Source organism: Carassius gibelio, chromosome B2, assembly GCF_023724105.1.
Source record: "Carassius gibelio isolate Cgi1373 ecotype wild population from Czech Republic chromosome B2, carGib1.2-hapl.c, whole genome shotgun sequence".
Lineage (NCBI taxonomy): Eukaryota > Metazoa > Chordata > Actinopteri > Cypriniformes > Cyprinidae > Carassius > Carassius gibelio.
The window spans coordinates 20,121,143-20,140,761 of record NC_068397.1 but is presented as its reverse complement, the minus strand read 5'-3'; the positions used below and the strand labels follow the sequence as shown (position 1 = coordinate 20,140,761).

Sequence of the window (19,619 nt, the reverse complement as noted above, 5' to 3'; positions counted from 1 at the left end):
TTTTGGGTTTTGTTAGACACAAAATTGGAGCTTTCTCTGTGATTTACTGGGCTTTTGTTTACTGCTACATTGGCTGATACAGCCATCTGTTGTTGAAGATTGGACATTACACCCAGGCCTACAGCACTTACACAAGCAGGATGGATGTGTTCAGAATAGCATACTACCATAGTACTCTCAAATTTCCAGCATAGCATGTATATACAGTACTGTTTTAGGTGTATGCACATTTTCTGTACTGAATACATAGATGAACCATCACATTTCCCAAAATCTATTTAAAACTAGTGTGCAGTATGCAGTGTACTGAGTATTCAGTGATTTCTAAGCTATAATTTCATTCTAAACATAGCCAGTGTGTTATGTAGATACACAACTAAAGAAAAAAGTTCATGTAAAATATATCATTTTAATTAAATTATTATTAATGTACTCTTTGAGAAAAGCAGTCAAACAAAGTGTAAATGAATGGAAAGTGTTTTCTGCAGCATTCAATTAAGATTTGCTCATGTTGCACCGTATTTTATTTAGTGTATCTTTAGTTTTGCACCGTATCATTTTTACAGTGTTGCGCATAACAAATCACAGACGATTCTGTTGAGCTTAGAGCTGCAATGGCCAATCAGAGACGTTCAGATGAGTCATCGCTGAAACCCATCAGCTTTGTTGAACGTGTGCGTGTTCGATGACTGAATTCCGCAAATTATCTCATCATAAACAACAAAGTGCAGATAAACGTACAATGTAAGTAAGTGATTCATTTTGCAGTGTATACCGTTTCGGTGATTATAACAATACTTTTTTTGAGAGTGCGACAGATCAAAGTTAGTGATAATGTAATTTCTGTACATAATTTATTCCCTTTATTATCACTTTCTAATGTCTTTAAATGCAAATTCAGTCCAATTTAAAACATTTTATTAGCCTATACAAGACACCTATGTCTGGCTCTTGCCTAATAAGACAGGTTTCTGATGTTTGTAGTTAATAGATTTGGCTGCTTTTAGCTTTACCTTGGAGTTGGTTCACTCTTCGCCTGTGGTTAAATGCAAAACACTAATTCCGAGTATGGGTAACTATACTTGGCCACATGTCACTTTCTTTTTGCCACTTTCTTTATGCTGTGACCCAATTCGCCTTCTTATACTATTACCTAAAAGTATGTACTCTTTTTGTGAAGTAAAAGTACATATTTTTGAAATTGTACAAGAATAGTAGGCAAGCTTTGGGACATACTACTTCGTCCTAAGTTAGCTGTTTCTTTAACGGACGCTCTGTTGCTTAGTTACGTACATTCTGTCACTGTTTAAAATGCAGTCAATCATCTTGTCAATTTTCGTTTAATTTGATTTCCTACGTATTTGGAGAGAAATAAAGAGGCACGTCGTCTACAGGAAGTGTGATGGTACGTCACGCAGATGGGACGTGGGCAGCATGTTTAGAGGCACGATCTCTGTTTACATTTTTGCCAGGGTGGCAGGGTTTCATATTTTTTTGAAGCACCCCTGAGCGCCGCCATTGGCTACCGGACCCCCACCTGCTGTTAGCATTCCATTAACTCCCATTCATTTTGGCGTCACTTTTTACAGCGAATAACTTTACATCTGAGGCTTTTAAAGACTCCATTTGTCCATTAATTATTTCTAAAGAAACACGAAAATGTATAAAAAGGATCCATTACCTTGTATCTTACATTATGGTCCCATAGAAGCAGTTTTTGTAAAAAATAGGCTAACGATTGCGTCATAACCTGCGACTCTCTGTCGCACAGTAGAGAAATTACCGTATGGACAGGAGGAGAAGCTCGCAGGCAATCTTTTACTGTCTATGAGGCTATTGGGGGAACGTGGAGGCATAAAGTCAAGGGAGATAATTAATCAGAATACTTACCAAAATTTGCTCCTGTTCACGCTCGCCTTCTCTGGAAGATTCGGTGGGTGATTCAGATTTCTCTTGGCACAGCGATTGGAAGACTAAGAAATTGGAAGTTGAAAGAAAAAGAGAAGGGGCCCTATCTGGATAAACTAAATGCCACTGCCAAAAAACGTTATTTGGACAAACTGTCCGAGGTAAACATCATAGATCCATAAGATTTAGCTCAAGACTGGATTACTACATATAATACATAGGAGGACTAGGGATGTGCACAAGTTTTCTGAAGGGACAGCGATGACTGTTAATGTAAACATGATCGCTCACGAATAGCCTGTGTGTGTGATGCTGCTCTTTGCTGACTTCAAAACTCATTAGCAACTCTAAACGAGTCAGATAGTGAGCTTTAATTGAACTCCTTTAATTTGAGCTTATAAATACATATTATTTGGCAGTATTGAGTGCATATGAATGCACAGGATGCATTTGCTGTAGAAGCGCGGACTCACATACCTGAAGCGTTCACTCAGATGAGAGCGCAAAAACACGGCACAAAAATGAAACATATCACTGCAGCTTGAGACAGGCTATTTTAAAAGTATCTGTTCAAAAACAGTCTGCATTAAAAACCGTGAAGCTGAGCGCCAGTCAAAGTCACAATGAAAATATACAGTCTATGGTGCGTGCTTATTATGATTATTAGGGTAATCTACAGGAAGCACAAGAAGACAATCGTTTGAGTTTAGCATTGTGTCATGTATTCATTCACATAATGGCTGATATTTTCTTCTTAAGAAATTTTTTTTTCTTAAGAAAATATTTGAGAACTTCTTAAGAATTTTTCAAGAATTGCACTTCAGAACATTCTTATGAACTTCATGGAATTTATCTTAAGAAATGTATTAATTTATTTCTTAAGAAGATTTTTGTGAATCCGGCCCCTGGTCTTGATTTAAACTGACTGAAGGGGTAGTTGAATGAGGTGAGGTAGTGAGCAGACCAATGCTCCACAAAGTGTCTGGTGCAGGTCACAGTTTGTTAGTGGCAGGGGGAGTGGAAGGACCTGGAGATGTGGGAGCTGGGGGTAAAGAGGGGAGGGGGTTTAGGTATAACCCCACTACTTAAGAAACCCACCCTTCCCATCTCTTTTAAAGAACTACAGACCAGATTCCCTTCTTCCTTTCATTGCAAAAACACTTGAACGTGCTTTGCTCAATCAAGTCTCTGCATTTCTCTCACAGAACGAAGAGAATCAGCTGACTTTCTCAGACCATATTGTTAAAACTACCCGGTCTTGTAGATTTGCTTTATTTAACATTAAGAAGATCAGGGCCTTTCTTTCGGAACAGTGGCAACCTCTCGCTCTCTCTCGTGCAGCCAACAATGAAGTGACTAAAACTGCAATTCATCGACTGGCCGCAATAAGGGAGTCAGTCCCATAGACTCCCCATGTTAAAATGTCCAAATTTTCAGCAGAAAAAAAAACATATTTACAGTCTGGTTCAGAAAATGATTTTGTTCTATATAGCTAATTTTGCCCTTCATGACAACTGTGAGGGGGGTGAATTTTTTTTATAACTCATCCATTTAAATTATATTAAGCCTTAAAATTTTGCATAATTAAGGGCGTAACCACTTGAGTGACAGGTTGATTGCCACTGCTGACACTGCTGTCGAGCTAGGTGGGCATGGTTTCAGCAGCCAGCTCCCATCTTTTTGCCCATTTGCGATTGTCCAGGAGACATGGCAACGGCCTGCTCTGCAAACTTTGAGCTTCAAAAATGCTCTTTAAGAGCCTATGGTTGACGTCACGGACACTATGTCCATGTTTTTATACAGTCTATGGTCACAACTCCTTGTTCAAGCTCTTGTTCTGTCCAGGCTGGACTACTGCAATTCTCTCTTGGCAGGCCTTCCAGCCAGTTCTATCAAACCTTTACAACTAATCCAGAACCCGGCATCAAGATTAATTTTTAAAGAACCGAAAATAATGCACATCACACCTATATTTATCAGTTTGCACTGGCTACCAATAGCTGCTTGCATAAAATTCAAGGCATTAATATTTGCCTACAAAACCACCACTGGCTCTGCACCCCTTTAGCTAAATTCATTAATTTAGATTTATAAGCCCTCTAGAATCTTGCGTTCTGTAGATAAACATTGCTTTATTATGCCATCCAAAAGAGACACAAAAGCACTTTCTCAGACTTTTTCATTAAATGTTCCCTCCTGGTGGAATGATCTGCCCAACTCAAGCCGAGTCCTTAGCCATCTTCAAGAATCAGCTCAAAACACATCTCTTCCATCTTTTTTTGACCCTCTAACTCTAGCACTCTCCATTCTAATTCTATTCTATAAAAAGATCATGGTTTTAGACTTGCACTCTATTCATTTCTAAAATTTCTAACTTTATAAAAAAAATCTAACACTAGCTTCTCTATCTCTTTTTGTATTCTATCTGTTTATTTTTTATTTATTATACAATTAACATAAACCAAAAAAGGCCTCTAACACTAGCTTGCTCCAATCTTTTCTATTCTGTTTTCTTTTTATATATTCATTAAAAAAAACTTTGCTACGTATACTGCATTAGGCCAACTGAGACTTGTCATAGCACTTACATTGCTCTTATGTTGATTTTGATTACTTCCATTGTCCTCATTCGTATGCCACTTTAAATAAAAGCATCTTCTAAATGACTAAATGCAAATGTAATTATAAAAATACACATTTAATTACACAACTATTTTAGGATCCTACTTTTCTTTCTCATAGTTTCTTGACTATTACAGCGCAAAGGAGGCTCATCTGCCAAACAGCACTATTTTAAATCATTAATCTCTGGGTTAGTGTGCTGTGTGGGCATTCAGATTCCTATAATGTTCGGTGGCTGACAGCCACCATTTTCCATGGACGAGAGGGCTGAAGAGGCCTGTTGACCCCTTTCCACCACAATCTTCCCTCATCAAACTGTGCGACTTCATTAACTCTCAGGGCAATATCAGGACTCTTTCATGGCGTTGTCATTATACACTGTGCTGTCAATTACATAAGCCTGCTGCTTAAAAGAAATCCAATGATAAAAGTTATTTGAAAGCCAAAAGGTCATCTTCTCCTGTTAACCTTAGTCTGGATGCTTTTTACTCCTGATCTCAGTATCAGATGTGATCAGTAATATTAGCTGAGTTTAAATTTTGTGCTTAATTGTTTTTTTGTTTTTTTTTCACACACATGCTATCACACAGAACAAAGTCAAACGGACAGAGAGAGGCGCTTTGTTAAAAGAACAGTAGTGAATCATGGAGAAATTATGCCCTCTACTGAAAAAAATGTGCTACAGCTAAATGAACAGTTCTAGCAGCAAAACAAAGGCATGAAAGCACAAAAGGAGTACTCTTGCAAATTTTATATACATTTTTTTCTTCTTCTTTTTTATTTGTACTGTCACATAACAACTTTATTTGAAGTCAGTCCTGAAACACTTTTTTCAAGAAAACATAAGCAATGCTAGCATCATGACCAACCAAACAGAAACAAAGCTATTCATTAATGTTACACTTCAATACGCAGTTTCATATGTTTCTAAACATATAAATAAACTAAACTAAATCTCTTTCTCTCTACCTATCTGTGGTTTGAATGATATTTGAAACACCATATTCAGCTTTCCAGAAACATAAATGCCAGTGACTCGCTCTGAAATTTCAGACATGACAGTCGGAGACATGCCATGAGAACCTCTGCCTGACCAATTTGAAGTCCTCCTGATCACAGACTGGCTGATTGACAAGATTGACAAAGGCCAATCTTACCTGCTTGGAAGTGAAATATCTCTCTATGATAAATTTAAGGGTAGTGAAGTTACTGCATTCTCTATAATGCTGGTAAATGATAGCATGTAGGATGAACTCTGTAAATGTTGATACAATGGCAGCTGAGCACAGGGAACTGGTTTGGTGTTAATACTGGGCAATGTTACAAATTGAATACAAAGAAGAATTGTTACTGAGTGGATTTGTTTGGTGCTGTACTGAGTGACCGGTCTGACAAAGCAGTTCCAGCTTGTGGGTTGGACAATACATTTTCAAGACCTATCCCATCATTTGCTGGATATGGATTTTTTAATGAAAACCATCTTTATTCAAACCCATCTGAATCACTGAATCAGCCGGTTCAATATACTATTAAAGAGAACCAACTTAAAAGAATGATTCTCTTACACATCATACACCGTTTTAACAGAACAGCAGCAGAGAACAAATAGAAATACCCATTTTAGTAATGGGCAAAGCCTTAAAAACCTTTATGAATCTTTTGTTTCGAATCAGTGCTTCGAAATGCAAATCATACTAACAAAAGGTCACATAGGCCTTATTGTAGTTTTTCATTGCTTTTACAATACATTAACCAGCAAATGACCTTAGTGTGCAGTGTTTCAAGCGTTCCAAAACAGTGAATCACTTCACAACTGATTTGCAGTTTCAGAAAGTTTTACACACACATAATTTCCATTATTTTTTTAATTCCATGCCAGTTGCAGCTTAATAAAAGACCGTCAAATCAGACTAATCTACGATTTTACGTAAAAAAAAGTATCTGACTAAATTGTAAGACTTGTCTAATAAGTTTAAGCAACTGGGCAGCTTACCGGTAGTACTGACTTCTCTTGGGAAATGTTGACTTTAACCAGGTTTAGTCAACAGAAGCTTTTATTCAAGGAAGGCACATTGATCAAATACAAGAATTTATTCAGTCACAATGTTTAAATACACAAACACACTCAATACATACAACACTAAAGGTTAGGATACAAATGTAATCCCGTTAAAAGTTCATGATGGGCTTAAGAACAATTCTTTTAATTTATTAAACAGCAGTTGGTTGGTGCCCATATAAATTCATAGCATGTATATTAACAAGCTGGTCAAGAAGTGTATAATCAGTGTTGCACTTGAAGGCGTTTTTTCTTCATGGTCTCCTCTGAAGAACTCATGCAGTGGGTCAGAAACGTCCGGCACCTGCTGGAATAGTCCTCTGGACAGTCTCTGTATAGACTCACATGGGCTGGGGAGATGAAATCGAAACTTTCAACTGTCAGCCCTTTCTCACGCAACACTTTAACCATCTTCTCCACATCCCTGTACCTGATCACCCGGTCTGATCTAGAATAGAGGTACATCTGAGGCCAAGGTGCCGGGTGCTCCATCATGGCATCGTAGTGGTTCTTGTGAAAGTACTTGGTCACAGGATACAAAACCATCCTGAGAAGGAAAACAGCCACAGCAAACAGTGCCAGGAGGAAGTACTGCAGTAGCACATTGACTTTGGGCCCCAAGGTGGTTTTGAGTGCTCGGAGCGCCCCGATAACATTTTGACTGCCCGGAGCACTGTCCACAACCGTGCCCACCACACAAAGAGTGCTGAAATGATTGTTACTGTGCAATAACTCAACGATGTAGCGGTAAAGCATGAAGCCCCCATTGCTGAACACATGGAAGAAAACTGGGTTGTTCTCCACTTCATAGTCAAACAGAAGTTCAAGTAATTTTTGCGCAGTGCTTCTTAGTTCCTTGTAGCCCAGTGGTTCTGAAATAAAAACGGTCTTCAAAGGAGCAGTGTAGTGTAGAGTCACACATCCCTACCAAGAAAAGAGAAGCTGTTAAAAGTACTCTATGCATAGGTGTAACTATGGTCCACCTTTGTGTCCAAATGGATTGACTTTTAATAAAATTATCAGATTTCATATTTTTCTTTTGTTAGATTAAGGTCACATTAAAATTTTGTTTTTCCTTCCAAATGGCATTTATACACAGATTTGAATATCACAAGGCCTATTCACACAAAGAAGGCTAACCATAATGATAAGTATATCTATAACTAGTCCACACTAAGAGATGATAATCTTCTGTTTATTATAAGCTTGCACTGAAGTTACATTTTCTGCTGATTTGAATAATCAAAATATTTAAACTTGGGTGGATTCTGATTGGCCATCAAATGTTTTTACTGTTCATCAGCTGTAAAAAAAAAAAAAAAAAAAAAAGAAAAAAAAAAAAGTTCAGGAACTGATTTTTCAATGAGATGTTCCTCCATGTCATTATCAGGACCTTTTCTCATAGAAGTTATAGGTTACAGTATTACTAAATATTATACAAATTAATAGTACACCTATGATAATCCCAGAGTGAAATAATTAAATAATATTTATTTTGAGTAAAAAAAAAACATTGAAACACCAATTATAGACATCTCACAATTGTGGTTCTAATGATGTTTTCTCAAAAGTTATTAAAGTTATAATGCTCGATATGAAACATGAGACATGAGATGTTTGATTAACATATAAAATATGAATATTATATTTACATATAGACAGACAGATAGATATGCATCATTTCCAGTGTAGCTGTGAAAATATTTTTTTCTTTGTTGGTATCTGGTATACATTAATTATTCATGATTAAACGGTAATGGAAATGCTCAAGATATTTTCTAAAAAAATAAAATGACAATTCCTCTGTGGTGCATATTTGTAGAAAAATTAGGCGAGTGTGAGACAAGTGCTTTGGATAAAAGCGTCTGCTAAATGAATAAATGTAAATGTAAGTGCGCTTAAGAGTAAGAGAGATTATTTTCTAAAAGCCCACATGACCAGCAGTTACCATAATTGAAGAAAAAACAATTTGCAGGGCATATGAAACTGTCTCACCTGTTCATTATAAATGGAGCTGTATTTGGCGAGATGTTTGTCTCTACTGCCCGCCCAGCCCAGCAGAATAACGACTGGCTCCTTTGTTCCGCGCCAGTGTTTCTCTGTCAAGACAGGAATAATGATGTGTCCAAACAACAAGGACTTGCAGTATGTACAATGAGTGCCACATTCCTATTGAAGCTTTCCAATTTAACATATCTAAATTAAAGTTTAAACACAGCTTGCAGGCTTCCATTCATACGAGCAAGGAATTCTGACACAACGCAACCCTGAGCTGCTGTCAGCCTTAGAATAGCACTTACCTGAGGTGAGTGCTTCTGGAAATACAATGTTGTAGTCTATACCATCATCTCCCATATTGACGGTTATTTACCCAGTCGTCTGTCTCTCATTAATAATTCACTTCAAACGAGTGTCGCATTTCACTGCTCTTGTGCTGCTGAGAGGACAGTCACCAGTCAGGGGCAGTACACAGTACACGATTTCACAGTGAAGCAGGGAATATCAGCGTGCCATTGTTCCATACAACATCCGGGTCACGATTCACAAGAGATAAGTTCAAAATAAAGGCTCTTTAAAGGCACTTTTTGCATTTAAGATTAATAATTGTTAATTAAAATTCAAACGATTCAACAATACATATTCGGTTTCAAATAAAAAATATAAACTTCTCAATGTTAAATATTAAGTTAACGTTCTGAGAATCTTGATTTGACAGTCTTGACAAATTAAATTCATACATTGTATGTATTTTAGTATTTTAATTGTCTAAATATTTTAGAGTCATTGTAGGATTTTGTACAAAGACAGAGAGTAAGAAATTAAACAATTATTGTGGTGCAAGTTGTGTATATAAGCCAAAATTAATGTTTACAGTAATAAACATTTTTCAAACATAAATCAGGCATCTAATTTAGATTTTGTCATTTTGCAGATGCTTTTATCCAAAGCGACATACAATTGAGGGATACATAAAGTGATTCTTCTTAAAGAGGCAAACAGACACAGGATGTGCTTGTAATACCAAGTTTTAGACATTGTTCAAATAAATACAAGCTAGAAAGAGAAGGAATAAATAAAGAAAAATACCCTTTTTTTATGATGAAGTCAAGTTGCTCAAACACCAATTCAAAGTCCAATTTTCTCCTCAACCAAATTTGCCATTTTTCTTCCTTGCAAAACTAACTGTGACCTTAAATTTACTTTAAATGTGAGGTTAAAGCTATTGGTAATTGTGTGAAAACTGTTAACATTTTGGACCCCAGGTATAAAACAGGAAAAACCTATTTGTTTTATTGTAACACAACAATTAGAAATACAGTGAATGTTAGAAATAAACAAGACTACTTAAGATATTTGTATATGCTGATTTATTTAAATAAAAATTATGCCGAACATAATTTAGATGCATTTACTCTAATAAAAACCACAAAACAAAGCTGACAAATCTTACATGAGAGAGGCTTGTAAAGTAAAGAAGGGCACGTGAATATATATTTATAATAAAAAAAGCCCCCGTGGGCTACTCAAGTTACTAGTACCAAAATTACTCTGAAGCATCATTCCCTTTCTTTCCCCCCAAGAAGCAAAGCTTTCCCATCAGACAGAGATTTGCCCTCGGCTGTATCTGTTTTAAAATTAATAGATGGAACCAGTGCGCTTACAACTCTGTGCGTCTTCTCTGACTTCTGCCCACTGAAGCTGTTAGTACTTGACCCTGGTGAGAGAATGGCAGTATCTGTAGGGCAACCACGATATTACAAAATGCTAAATTACCAGGAGGGCAACTTTGGCCATTTTCCATTCATTTCGCATGCGTTCATAGAGCTTGTGGATTTCCCCACAATCCAACTCTCATATTTCCTTCCCCACAGCTCGGATAGGTTGGCAAACTGCAAAGTAGCAGCTAGCAATAATGCCTAATGGGATGAAGAACGCAAAAAATAGAGGAGGATGGTGTACACACGCACTGAAGGAGTGAAGGTCATATAGTCCCAAGAACAGGAAGTCTGAAGACCCTCTGGAATATAAGCACTCCAGCCAAAGAATGGTGGAAGGCTCCAGCCCAGGGAGTAGAGCCACACAACGGCCAATACCACACCTGCTTTTGTCGACTAACTCTGAGTTATGTCAAGGAACGATCGGCAGTTATGGCAGTCAAAGTCATCATGGAACAGATCCCAAAGAGAGCGCCGCAAAATGCGTAGCGTCTGTGCAGGCTGGCTGCGAAGAACTCTGAACACTGGTGACTGGGTGAGGGACATGAAGGAATCAGCTACAACCAGGTTCACCACAAATATGTTGATGTCTCCGGAGGCACAATGATGCCCTCTCCATTAGTAGTGATGGCTCATGTTTTAAAGTTTGATGTCTCAGAGTCATAAATGTGTGTGTATACAAAACCGATGGTAATTTTATTAAAAGAAGTGAAATAGCTGTTAAATTCTCATGCTAAATAATAAACAGTACTGTTCTCCTCTTTGTGTCAGTCTGTGAATGGTGACACAATACATTAGCTTTTTATATACTAATCAGTACACCACCAAGTTATTATTGATCAGAAAGTAGTTTGTGGTTTGGCCAGATGTAATAGAGAAATAAGAAGATAAATTTGTATAGTGTTGACCCACTTTACCCTGTGACTACGACCTTAAATTATGTATAATATTGTTAATAAATGGGGCTCACACAGAAAAGGCATTACATTATTTCAAGTTTGAATGTTTCATTTGAAATGTTTGCAGTGAGTTGATTAACCCTGTGAGAGGTAAAGAGGTCAAAAGGAGGAAATGTAGACCATGAAAAGTGTTTTCGATTTTTAGAAGTGATTAAAATTTTTAAATATGCTTCTACTGTCTGTTGTTTAGATAAGTAAATTAGGGCAGATGTTGATGGAAAAAAATAACTTCTTGACACAAAATAAGGGGTGTATGGATTGTTTGAGTGGATGCAGTGATCCAAATCAATTTATTCAATGTCAAAGTGGAGCACAATGACTGTTCCAATAAGGACTGATTAACACCCATCATTATGGGAACTGCTCACTGACCTGAACGTGGACTGAAATTATTCTCCCTATTCCATTTAAATAATGATCAGCCTATAGCCTTAAATCTTTTTCACAATAAGGACTTGGCAAAAAAAAAATATATATATGAAAACGAAAAAAAAAACAGATGAATTTCTTAGCAGTCAGTATTAAAACTGAATCTAGTTAGATATAGAGTTTAGTAAGTGGCAAAAAGGATGTGAACATGCCGTTTCTAGTTAATGAGCAAACTGTTTGGACAGGCCCTTTAATTCCAGAGGGAAAAAGAAATCTAAAAACACTCAAATGACATACAATGACATTCTTTAGAATGGTGTGCTTCCAAATTTGTGGCAACAATTTGGAGACAGCCTTTTCCCCTACAGCATGACAATGCCCCCTTTGTGCACAATGCAATGCCCATAAATTAATGATTTACTGAGGAAGATCTTGACAGGCCTACACAAAAGCCCAGGCATGAACCCCACTGAACACCTGTGGAATAAACAGAATTGCTGACTGCAAGCCAGTCCTCATCAGTGTCTGACCTCATTGACAAATGTCTGATTCTCATAGACATATTTGAGTACTCACCAGAAGAGTGTAAACCATTTGTTCCAAAGGTTTTGATATTTAATGCTCAACAACCATATACAGATTTGATGAACGTTACTTTTAAAAATGTAATGCATTACAATATTGCATTACTCTATAAAAAAAAGTAAACAATTGCATTACTTTTATGGAAATTAATGTTTCATTATTTGCGTTACTTTTGTCACCAGAGCTGGGCGTGTTTAATTATTTATTTTAAAAAAAATTATTTAAAAAATGTATTTTTGGCAACAGTAAAGGCTCTTTCACACCAAAAGCCACAGCCTGAATGAAGTGCCTCTGCACCTCAATCCCAATTTCTCTCAACACGGGGGCAGGAGTGGTTGACAATGAATAAATGCAAACAAAGTAACTTGCACTACTTATTTGAAAAGGTATCTCATAAATTGTCTTATAAATTTAAAAGTAATGCATTGCTTTCTTAGTTTTTTTTTTTATAGTAATCTGATTACATAATTTGCGTTTTTTTGTAATGCGTTACCTCCAACACAACCAAGTGATGGTATCAATACGTTTTGAATGTGTAAAACAACTTTATAGGACATTTTCCACAATTGGTTGACTTCATTCACAATAAATTACCTTGAGATATCACTCATCAACTAAGCATTTTATGACTCGTAAATGCTAGCAAATGAACCAGAGAACATTAATCAGGTGTGTGGTTAACTTTTTTAATTAATATTACAGTTAATCTAAATTTTAAAAATTATTATTCATATCCATTTTTAGAAATCTTTAGAAATGTATTATTTTATTTTAAAAATATATTATCCTTACAGACTAAGCCTTAACAACTAATGTTTCTGTGGACTTCCACACTAGAAAGCTGTATTTACATTGTCAAGTGCATTATGTCATTCAAGAATATCCGTCTCACAGGCTTGTAGGTCAAGGTAGGTCATGTTGCTGGTGGTAATCTGTGATATTTTCGGTTGATAGTCTGTGTCTTTGCTTCCAGGAGTACCAGCAGTCATGAAGCCCTTGCCAGGTTTGTGAACAGTTTCCTTGATGCATCTGATCCCATTTGGATTTCTCATTCCAGTCCACATCTGAGACTCAATCTCAGAGCTGGATGTGATTAAATAAAATGCATACATTTTGATTGCACATATGTCAAATTTGCTTGAGCAATATATCAACGGAATAGAAGTGTAGCTATTAGGATGTTAATTTGTCAGATATTTACCTGTACTTTGATGATGTTTCTGCTCCTTGTGCTAGTGAATACGGATCAAAAATAACAGTTTCTGTATTGGCCAAACAAAACCCATTGGCCCGTCTTACATCTGTAGAAAAGCATCATATATTAGCTTAAAAACTACAGTTTAAAATCAAGTATCAGTTCAGGATCAATACAGCATTATAACTCACAAACTCACCAGCTATAGTGACAGGACTCAGGTAGAGAGGCTGGATTGGTTCATACATGGTTTTCAGAGTGTAGTCAAGAGGAGAAGTCTTGAAAAATGTAAGAACTGCCTCAGAGTGAGAGAACTGGAAAATAAATTACATGCATGATAATTTACTCTAGGGCATCTATACATTTATTATTTACAGGGAATTGAAAGGCTAGTCTAATGAAGCACCTTTTGTGGCATTTTAATTATATTTCTCAGTAATTTTTCCACTTCATCCAACCTCGTTTTAACGTTATTGTTTTCCTCTGCTTCTTTTATCTGCTGTAGTGCTGGTAAAACATACACACATAGAATAATTTAGTCTCTAATCGGTTAAATGGCCCCTTATTTCAAATGTCACAAATGTACATAAATGTCATACCCTTATGCATCATTGATTGAGACAAACGTCCTCCGTCATCTGGAAATGATATACTTAAATTTTTAACAAGTTTTGCTAGATCGTTATATCTCCTTCGCAGATATGTTATGCTTTTTTCAGACCATTCAATCCTAATCTCGAAAAACTCCTCTTCTTCTCCGGCAGCACCAACAGCGAAGCGCTCGAGCCCAATGACCCAACAGTCATTCACTGTCAGCCGAGGAAAGGTCTCCATATTAACACCCGTCACGGAGTCGTATTATACACACATTAAATAGTAATTAAACTAATTATTTCTTAACCTAAATTGAATAGTACTAAATAAGAAATGTGTTCCGCTGTAAAATCGAAAGATACAATTGATAGAACGGCGGATATTCCATAGAAAATAGAACAGGTTTATTATCTGACAGCAAATCGCAAATCTTCTGACACAAACTGAACAAACTTTAAACTCCTCCGCTTTTCTCTTCGCCTGCAGACAATGAGCTCTGAAAGCTCCATTTGCCTACATTCCCTGTGAACTCTCTTCCAAAATTAGGAATTTCTCAAGTGGGAGCGTTCCCACATCGATTAAGTCGATGGAGTTCTTCTAGTCAGTTATTCTTCTTGATGGCTGTAAATGGGCGTTTTTAATCTGCCGCAGCATCAGGCGGCAGGTCACTAGCTGAAATTTCATTGGTTGTTGCAACAGCCTATCACTGCTCATTTGCATAAAGTTGAGCTCGAGCTGAAAAGTGTCAAAGAAAATAAATGTCAGACCCACGATTTAGGATGTTAACAGGAAGGATGTTAAAATCAGCGATATCCTTAAAACAAAATGACAAATTAAAGTTTCCATTCCTACGATAAGAATTTGGCTCCTCGTGCGTTAAGCAACAGGTGAAATAATCCAGTTTCTATTGGATTGGTAGTAGGATTTGCTTGTCGTTTTAAGATAAGTATTACGCTTGCTGCATCACGGGTCAATCCTTTAATCTCTTTCTATTTTAAAGCTATAATTAACCACCTACTGAAATACAGCAAATAACATTCACCTACATTCCACTTAACTTATTAAACCGTGGCTTAAGTTAATGTGTCAGTTCTGAGGTGATTATTCTTATTTAAAACCATAAAATAACATTTCACTAGCAATGATATATGGAATTTACTGAATTATTACAAGAAACTTGCATAATTAACAAAAAAATACTTCACTTAGTCACTGTAAAATTTAACTTAAAAGTTTTATTAGAAACCATAAATATCATTTGGAAGTGCGTGCTCTTTGAGAAGGTGCAGTTTGGGAGCCAGAACAGTTCCTCTGCTCCAGTGCTGCGGTTTGCTCAGCACTGTGATGTTTCCTCTTGTGTCGCACCAGCAGCTGGCGGTCTGGTGTGGAATACTGGCACAGGTGACAAGGGAATGACTCTCCAGTGTGATGGCGCCGTGAATGAAGGTCTAAGCTCTTCTTCTGGATGCTAAAGTGAAATGCAGAGCCTCATTCTTAGTTACAGATGTAGTATGAAACAAGTGTAACCTGTCAACTTTATGATAGATGAATGCATGCACCTGCTGTAAGGACAGTACTGGCAACAGTAAGGCTTTTCTTGTGTGTGTGTCCTTAAGTGTCGGCGCAGAGAGCTTCTGTCAATAGAAGCATAGGAGCACTGCAAACACTTGTATGGCTTCTCACCTAAAGCAAGAAGAAAAACACTTCACTTGAATTCTCACACTCAGGCAGAGCAATGTCATGGAAACTGTTCCATGAGAACCAGTCTTTTGAAAGGACTTCCACGAAGCTCTAAATCACTGCCGTCTTTCTCCATATATTTGCTAGATTTCTAAATAAAGTAACCATGGGGAAAGTCATTTATTGGCCCGGCTCTGGTCATAATTTCTGTTAAGTGACCAAGGCTAATAAAGACTGTGGACAAGATGTGTCACTGTAATTCCAAAACAGTGATCTACTTCCACTGAACCAAATACATATACATAAAAAAGGATGTTTAATATTAAAATAAGTTATCTACAATGTGTTTGTAACTGCACCTGTGTGTACGCGGAGGTGCTGAATGAGCGAGGCTTTGAGACGAGCACAGTAATGGCAGTGTGGACATTTAAATGGTTTATCTCCTTGATGAATGCCCATGTGACGCCGCATTGTCATCTTGGTAGAAAACTTCCTGTACAGAGATAAAGATAAATTATACAATTACAGTCAACAGTTATCTCTAAGTAAAAAGAAAGTAATATGGTATATTAAGGAAATATTTTACTTATTCAGACAGATATTGCGTAAATCACTTCAGTGCATTTACACTATAAAAATATTATACACTACAGCTCAAAAAAAATTCTAAAGAAATGCATACTTTTATTCGTCAAGTACATGTTAAATGGATTTAAGCAACAGTAATGACATTCACAATGTTACAAATTAATTCCTTTTCAAATAAATGTTTAATGTATCTCTTTAAAGAATCCTAAAAAAAATGTCACAGTTTCCACAAAAAATATTAAGAAGCACAACTGTTTTCAGCTTTGATAATAATAAGAAATGTTTCTTAAGCACTGGATCAGCATATAAGAATGATTTCTGAAGTGATTTGGATCACAGGAATAAATTACATTTTAAAATACATTAAAACCGAAAAGACCACAAACTTTTGAACTACGTACCGGTACTATAAAATACAACAACCTTAAAATGCTAAACATCCTTAGCATTCTTTTGGTTAAGATTAATACTGTCTAATGTGGAATGAAATCAGTAAGAAATGAAATCAGTGTCATACTTGTCACAGAGGTTGCAGCAGAACTCTTTCCGTCTAGAGACAGTGAGTCCAACAGATGTGTCAACAGATGTGTCCAACAGGTGTCCCACTCTGTCCTTTATTCTTTCATTGCTTTTTTCCCTTGCCACAAGCCTGTTTTTCACCCTGTTCTTCCTAACGTGGGACCACAACTCTGGCTTCATCCTTCCCAAGCATTCTGGATACCTGGTGGATGTGTTAAGTTGCTGGTTTTCTCTGAGTACAGAAAAAAAAATCCATATTCAACAGTCTGCTTACTCTGATAAGCAGAGTAACAGAGTAAACCACTTTTTGGGAATTTAACAATATTTGAATACTTTTGAACTGTGGACACATTCATAGTTTCTGTAAATTATTCTTCCCCCATAGTGAGAACTGCCTCCCCCAGTTGAGTATCAATGCTTTACAGCATTTTGAATTAGATGCCAAAAAAATGAATTTGAATCAAAAATGTTGATACTTACCTACTGTGAACAGCCTGTTTCTTTTGACTTGGGTCAAGCAGTTTGTGTTGGGTGTGAATATGCTTCTGGGTCTTATTCCATGACTTGTCTAAAAGAGAAATATAAGAGAAAAAATAAATAATAATAATAATAATAAGGAAAATATAAGAAACTGCAAAAATAGAAGTGAATTGATTTGTACCTTTGAAATCACAATGTAAACATTTAAATCCTCCTTGAAAATGACATTGTTGGTGTATCTCCCACTCTTTCCCTGAGAGACACCATTCCAGGCACAGAGAACACTGCACCAGACCCCCAGACACAGACCGACCGTGATGCCGCTGATTATGCCTTTCCTCATGTGCATCACGAGAGTCAACTCTCCTAAATGTCCTGGGGCAAACACTACATTTATGCCTCTTTGAGCCTTTTCTTTTACCATGTCCTCTCCAGTGCTGCTCCATATCAACCCAGTCTTCTGATTCCCAACCACAGCGAGGGCACCTAAAGCTTTGGTCTCCACTATGGCATTTCAGGTGCACCTCTAGCATACTACGACTGGATACAACTATCTGACAGAGGATGCAGGCCAATCCGCCATCCTCCTCAGATGGCTTCTGCATTTCAGCATCCATGTTGGCATCTCCAGCATCCTGTTCACTTTCTGGATGTGACAGGCTTTTTGCTGAGATTGCAGACTGAGGTTGACACTTAGTGCTTGAAATTCTGCACAACCCAAGAGTCATGAGATGAGCCGACTGGGCCATCTCTTCATCCTGGATTTCTGTATCCATTCCACTGTTCAAAGGAACGGCCAGATCTGTGTTGGCGTCCTCCAGCTGAAACACAGGTTCCTCCTCGCTGTCCTCATCATGCCTATCCTCCTCAAAGAGCGTGCTTACCTTCAAAAAACATTTACAGTTACACTTTCTTACATTTCAAAATTAATAATGTCATCATTTGACCCGTATGTCATTATAAACATAGTTGGAAAAATTGCATGGCATGGACGAAAAATACAATGAAACTCAATGGGAACCAAACCATTTGGTTACCTACATTCTTCCAAATATCTTATGTTTCACAGAAAAAAGAAGGTCATGCAGCTTTGAAACAGCATGAAGGTGAGGGTGGACTATCCCTATAACAATACACAAATCTTTAGTCACCTCACAAGTCTGCGCCACGTGCAAGTTCCCATCAGAGTTGGAACCCAAGCCAATGTCACATGACCGTGGGCTAATGTTTTGAAACATGCCGTACATCGGAAGGAGGAAAGACATGCGCTCGATGTCCATCTGATCATCGCTGCTTTTTGAGCCAGAATGGAGTTCACTCTCTAGGTTATATGGAGAGCTGTTGTGGTCAACCTCCTCTTCATCATCGTCAACCCTCATTTCTACACCCAAACTCTCTTCATCCTCTTTCTCCAGACATGGCAGATGGGGACATGGAGACACTGGATCATGTCTTTCCAAGACATGATTGCTAATCTTGGCTTTTTGGCTACTGGTAAATTGACATACTCTACATCGGTACACTTCAACTAAGAAAGCTTCCACTAAAGTGGACACGTGAGCTTCAATGCCCTCGGCTGAGCTGCAGTAGAGGCTGGAAATGACATTTTCTTCTGCAAGTCGAAGGGTTACTGGCTGCACATCTTGGTATGCATCTTTAAATCCACCCATTCTGGGAAACAGTGGAGAAGGAGGAAAATAGATCAGAAGACCGTCATTGGGCAGTCCTGTAAATTATGTGGAGTATGAAACATTAAGTGTTTTACACTTCAGTAATATCAATATATATATATAGCTAATTGTGTAGATTTAGTGTACTGTTGCTCAACACAATGATATCGTCTGACGTAAAATGTGCTCATACACTACATATACACTAACGTTACTAGTTAAGTTACCTACTAGCACTACTAGCATGCGCTACAGTAAATTAAAAAAATAATATAATAATTCAAAAAGCAAGCCATATTTGTTAATTAACTGTTATATAGTTCACAGTTTAACTATATTTGTGTATGTGTAAATTCTGTGCTTACCTGCATGAAACAGCGTTGTATCTTTAAATTACTTAGCTTGTGTTGTGGAAGCAAACATGCGATTTAGGGACCACTGCGTCATTACCAATCACAAATACAGCGTAAAATGTGCCATTTTCTGTACTATTCTCTATACCGACAAACCTAAACACTATTTTCATGACTACACAGTATTTTAACTGGTTTAAACTGAGTGTGTTTGCAAAAAAAAGTGTACAGTCAATTTATGAAAGCTGTTCGTAGCCACGTAATTTTTAAGATCCCTGTCTTCCTGTTTGTTCTTCTGCGTTTAATAGACACTGCGCATGCG

The 19,619-nt window shown here is 37.2% G+C and overlaps 4 protein-coding genes across 5 annotated transcripts; all 4 read right to left on the bottom strand.

The window, feature by feature from the left end:
• Positions 1–6,606: 6,606 nt before the first annotated feature.
• On the bottom strand, positions 6,607–9,124 carry tmem53 (transmembrane protein 53). Its single transcript, XM_052547857.1, has 3 exons — positions 8,890–9,124; positions 8,585–8,688; positions 6,607–7,513 (listed from the first exon to the last, which is right to left on the bottom strand). Exons 1-3 carry the CDS (start codon positions 8,942–8,944, stop codon positions 6,815–6,817), a joined length of 858 nt encoding a protein of 285 aa, XP_052403817.1. The 5' UTR covers positions 8,945–9,124; the 3' UTR covers positions 6,607–6,814.
• An 816-nt stretch (positions 9,125–9,940) lies between these two features.
• Positions 9,941–11,613, bottom strand: opn4.1 (opsin 4.1). Its single transcript, XM_052549334.1, is given in 6 exon segments — positions 9,941–10,422; positions 10,424–10,530; positions 10,533–10,727; positions 10,730–10,826; positions 10,828–10,895; positions 11,610–11,613. Coding segments are annotated over 6 exon segments (534 nt in total). The 3' UTR covers positions 9,941–10,359.
• Positions 11,508–15,090, bottom strand: LOC127950687 (PX domain-containing protein 1). The gene is made up of 5 exons (XM_052547858.1): positions 14,013–15,090; positions 13,820–13,920; positions 13,613–13,727; positions 13,420–13,519; positions 11,508–13,301 (listed from the first exon to the last, which is right to left on the bottom strand). Exons 1-5 carry the CDS (start codon positions 14,245–14,247, stop codon positions 13,088–13,090), a joined length of 765 nt encoding a protein of 254 aa, XP_052403818.1. The 5' UTR covers positions 14,248–15,090; the 3' UTR covers positions 11,508–13,087.
• Positions 15,091–15,222: 132 nt separating this feature from the next.
• On the bottom strand, positions 15,223–19,599 carry si:dkey-154p10.3 (zinc finger protein 260). 2 transcript variants are annotated; one of them, XM_052547855.1, is made up of 8 exons: positions 19,310–19,599; positions 18,426–19,000; positions 17,456–18,158; positions 17,275–17,362; positions 16,793–17,026; positions 16,047–16,180; positions 15,567–15,690; positions 15,223–15,475 (listed from the first exon to the last, which is right to left on the bottom strand). In XM_052547855.1, the coding sequence occupies exons 2-8, from the start codon at positions 18,942–18,944 to the stop codon at positions 15,262–15,264; spliced, it is 2,016 nt and encodes a 671-aa protein (XP_052403815.1). In that variant the 5' UTR covers positions 18,945–19,000; positions 19,310–19,599; the 3' UTR covers positions 15,223–15,261. The 2 variants fall into 2 exon arrangements, with proteins under 2 accessions (XP_052403815.1, XP_052403814.1); XM_052547854.1 differs by having other exon boundaries at positions 18,426–18,945.
• Between the last annotated feature and the right edge of the window lie 20 nt (positions 19,600–19,619).

Bases quoted from the DNA above. Each gene is read 5' to 3' on its own strand.
- LOC127950687 (XM_052547858.1), bottom strand. From the start codon at position 14,247: ATGGAGACCTTTCCTCGGCTGACAGTGAATGACTGTTGGGTCATTGGG. The intron at 13,728-13,819 runs GTGCTTCATTAG...TTTATTTTCCAG, and splicing joins TAATTAAAATGCCACAAAAG to TTCTCTCACTCTGAGGCAGT. The intron at 13,520-13,612 runs GTGAGTTTGTGA...GCTTTTCTACAG, and splicing joins GAGTCCTGTCACTATAGCTG to ATGTAAGACGGGCCAATGGG.
- si:dkey-154p10.3 (XM_052547855.1), bottom strand. From the start codon at position 18,944: ATGGGTGGATTTAAAGATGCATACCAAGATGTGCAGCCAGTAACCCTT. The intron at 18,159-18,425 runs GTGACTAAAGAT...TGTTTTTTGAAG, and splicing joins ACGTGGCGCAGACTTGTGAG to GTAAGCACGCTCTTTGAGGA. The intron at 15,691-16,046 runs GTGCAGTTACAA...TTCTTGCTTTAG, and splicing joins GCACCTCCGCGTACACACAG to GTGAGAAGCCATACAAGTGT.
- tmem53 (XM_052547857.1), bottom strand. From the start codon at position 8,944: ATGGGAGATGATGGTATAGACTACAACATTGTATTTCCAGAAGCACTC. The intron at 8,689-8,889 runs GTAAGTGCTATT...CTGTCTTGACAG, and splicing joins TCCAGAAGCACTCACCTCAG to AGAAACACTGGCGCGGAACA. The intron at 7,514-8,584 runs GTGAGACAGTTT...TTTTCTTGGTAG, and splicing joins GCTCCATTTATAATGAACAG to GGATGTGTGACTCTACACTA.